Here is a 2,641-nt window from a genome sequence, read left to right on the forward strand (position 1 = left end):
CTCCTGCGCGCCGCTCTCCTGCCCCTCAAGCGCTTCTACGGGATCCGTGTGCGGGTCAGCGGCTCGGAGCGGCTGCGGCTGCCGGGACCCTTCGTCATCGTCTGCAACCACCAGACTTCCCTCGACCTCATAAGTGCGTGGGACGGGGCAGGGGGGGCTCCTCTGGGGGCTCCAGGGGGGCTTTGGGGTGTCAGCGCCGGGAATGGGGCAGGGATGTGTGGTGGGAATGGACTGGGAGAGATTTGGGGACAGGAGGTGATGCCACAGGGTGGTTCTGGGCTTGGGGACAGCTGAAAGTCCTTTAAGTCAAGGCTAAAAAAACCCCCAATCTGGTCCTATATTAATTAGGATGTAAATGATTAATTAACCTGTGCACCGATGTAATTTAGCCTCTCCAGAGGGTTCCTCTCTGCAGTTATCAATGCTCAGGGCTGGCTGAGCTGCAAAACTGATTCCTGATATCCACTCTGTCCAATGTGGGAGTTCAACTTTCAAGCCCTCAATAATTTCCTGAGCTCATTTTTCTGTTGGGCACCTTATTCCTGATATTCATCCTGGGACGTCTAATTCCAAGCAGTCAATAATTTTCTGGGCTGATTTTTTAAATTCAAGACATACTGATTTCCAGCTGGTTTGTCCAGCCTGAGATGTTGAATTCCAAGCAGCCAATAATTTTCAGAGCTGGTTTTTCGGCTGCAAAACTTATTCCTGATATCCGGCCAGTTTGTCCAGCATGGGAAGTTTAATTCTGAGCAGTCAGTAATTTCCTGAACTGATTTTTCTCCTGCAAAATTGATTCTTGATATCCAGCTGCTTTGTTCAACCTGGGAAGTTTAATTCCAAGCACTAAATAATTTTCTGAGCTGATTTTTCTTCTTCAAAAAGTATTATCGATTTCCAGCTGGTTTGCCCAATCTGGGACATCGAAATCCAAGCAGCCTGAGCTGATTTTTGTGGTGCACACCTTATCCCTGATATCCAGCCGATTTGTCCAAGTTGGGAGTTCAATTTCCAAGCCCTTAATAATTTCCTGAGCCGATTTTTGTGGTGCACACCTTATTCCTGATATCCAGCCGGTTTGTCCAAGATGGGAGTTCAATTTCCAAGCCCTTAATAATTTCCTGAGCCGATTTTTGTGGTGCACATCTTATTCCTGATATCCAGCTGGGGAGTTCCACTTCCAAGCAGTTTTCTCCTCTGTTTTTCCTGCTGCCAAGCAATCCCCCGGGGTTGGGGTGATGCTAACGGGTGCTGTCCCTCCTCAGCGATGGTGGAGGTGATCCCTGAGCGCTGTGTGCCCATCGCCAAGCGGGAGCTGCTCTACCTGGGCACGGTGGGCTGGGCGTGCTGGCTCAGCGGCATCATCTTCATCGACCGCCACCGCAGGGACGCGGCCATCGAGGTCATCTCCCGCACGGCCAGCGCCATGCACCGCGAGAACGTGAGCAAAACGGGCTCGGGGTGGGGGCAAACACCCGCGGGGTGAGGGGGTGTGGGCAGGGGTGACCCAGCTGAGGTTTGGGGTCACCGCTGTCCCTGTGCCCCGCAGCTCCGGGTGTGGGTGTTCCCGGAAGGCACCAGGAACCCGGGCAAGGCCATGCTGCCCTTCAAGCGTGGGGCTTTTCACCTGGCYGTGCAGGCCCAGGTAAGGGCAGTCTGGGGCTGGGCTTGTGGTCTGGGAGGCCTTTCCCTAAAGGGCTCCTCCCCTTGGGGTCAGCCTGGATGGAGAGGGGTGGGTGTGAATCCTGGGCCGGAGAAATGGGGGGTTGGGTCCCCATTTGGTTTGTCCCCAGAGATGGGGAGCTGGCTCCTCAAGGATGGGGGGAGGGGTTTGGTCCACAAAGATTTGGGGTTTGGTCCTGGGGGTGGAGGGTTTTTGGGGGGGAGGGGTTTGGTTCTCAGGGATGGGGTGGTTTTGTCCCCAAGAATGGGGCAGGGTTTTGTCCCCAAGGATGGGGGGGTTTGGGTCCCAGGGACGGGGGATTTGGTCCCCAGAGATTTGGGGTTTTGTCCCCAGGGATGGAGTGGAGGGTTTGGTCCCCAGGGATGGAGCGAAGGGTTTGGTCCCAGGGATGGGGGCGGGTTTTGGTCCCCAGGGATGGGGGTTTGTGCCCCAAGGATTTGGGGTTTGGTCCCCAGGGATGGAGCAGAGGGTTTGTCCCAGAGATGGGAGGGGTTTGATCCCCAGGGATGTAGGGTTGGGTCCCCAGGGATGGGGTTTGTGCCCCAAGGGTTGGAGTTTGGTCCCCAGGGATGGGGAGTGGGTCCCCAAGGATGGGGGATGGGATTTGGACCCCAGGGATGGACACTCTGCCGTGCAGGAGCAGAGAGGGGCAGGCAGGAGCCCTAGGGGTGTCCCCTTGACCCTCAGTGTCCGGCAGGTCCCCATCGTCCCCATCGTGGTTTCCCCGTACCGTGACTTCTTCAGCGCCCGGGAGAAGCGATTCACCTCCGGTACGGACGGACGGACGGACGGACGGACGGGAGCGCCCGGGGTGGGGCCGGGGCTGGCGGGGGAGGGCTCTGTGGGACCCCGCGGGTGGGGAGGGGCTCGGGGGGTTCCCGGTTCCGGTGGGACCCTCTGACTATCCCCGTTTTTTCCCCCTCCCCGCAGGCACCTGCACCATCCGCGTCCTCCCCC

General features: G+C 57.5%; 1 protein-coding gene across 1 annotated transcript in view; it reads left to right on the forward strand.

Annotated features, from left to right (window-relative positions):
• LOC130587827 (1-acyl-sn-glycerol-3-phosphate acyltransferase alpha-like) overlaps positions 1-2,637 on the forward strand; it is a gene marked incomplete at its 3' end in the record, with an annotated part of 6,259 nt that extends 3,622 nt beyond the window's left edge. The window contains exons 2-6 of the mRNA XM_057388796.1: positions 1-133; positions 1,266-1,441; positions 1,550-1,645; positions 2,382-2,454; positions 2,615-2,637. Coding sequence (XP_057244779.1) covers positions 1-133; positions 1,266-1,441; positions 1,550-1,645; positions 2,382-2,454; positions 2,615-2,637 — 501 coding nt within the window. The remainder of the gene's footprint in view (positions 134-1,265; positions 1,442-1,549; positions 1,646-2,381; positions 2,455-2,614) is intronic.
• Between the last annotated feature and the right edge of the window lie 4 nt (positions 2,638-2,641).

This window comes from Malurus melanocephalus, unplaced genomic scaffold, assembly GCF_030028575.1.
Source record: "Malurus melanocephalus ecotype Western Australia unplaced genomic scaffold, MMel_1.1 scaffold_2525, whole genome shotgun sequence".
NCBI classification, from domain to species: domain Eukaryota; kingdom Metazoa; phylum Chordata; class Aves; order Passeriformes; family Maluridae; genus Malurus; species Malurus melanocephalus.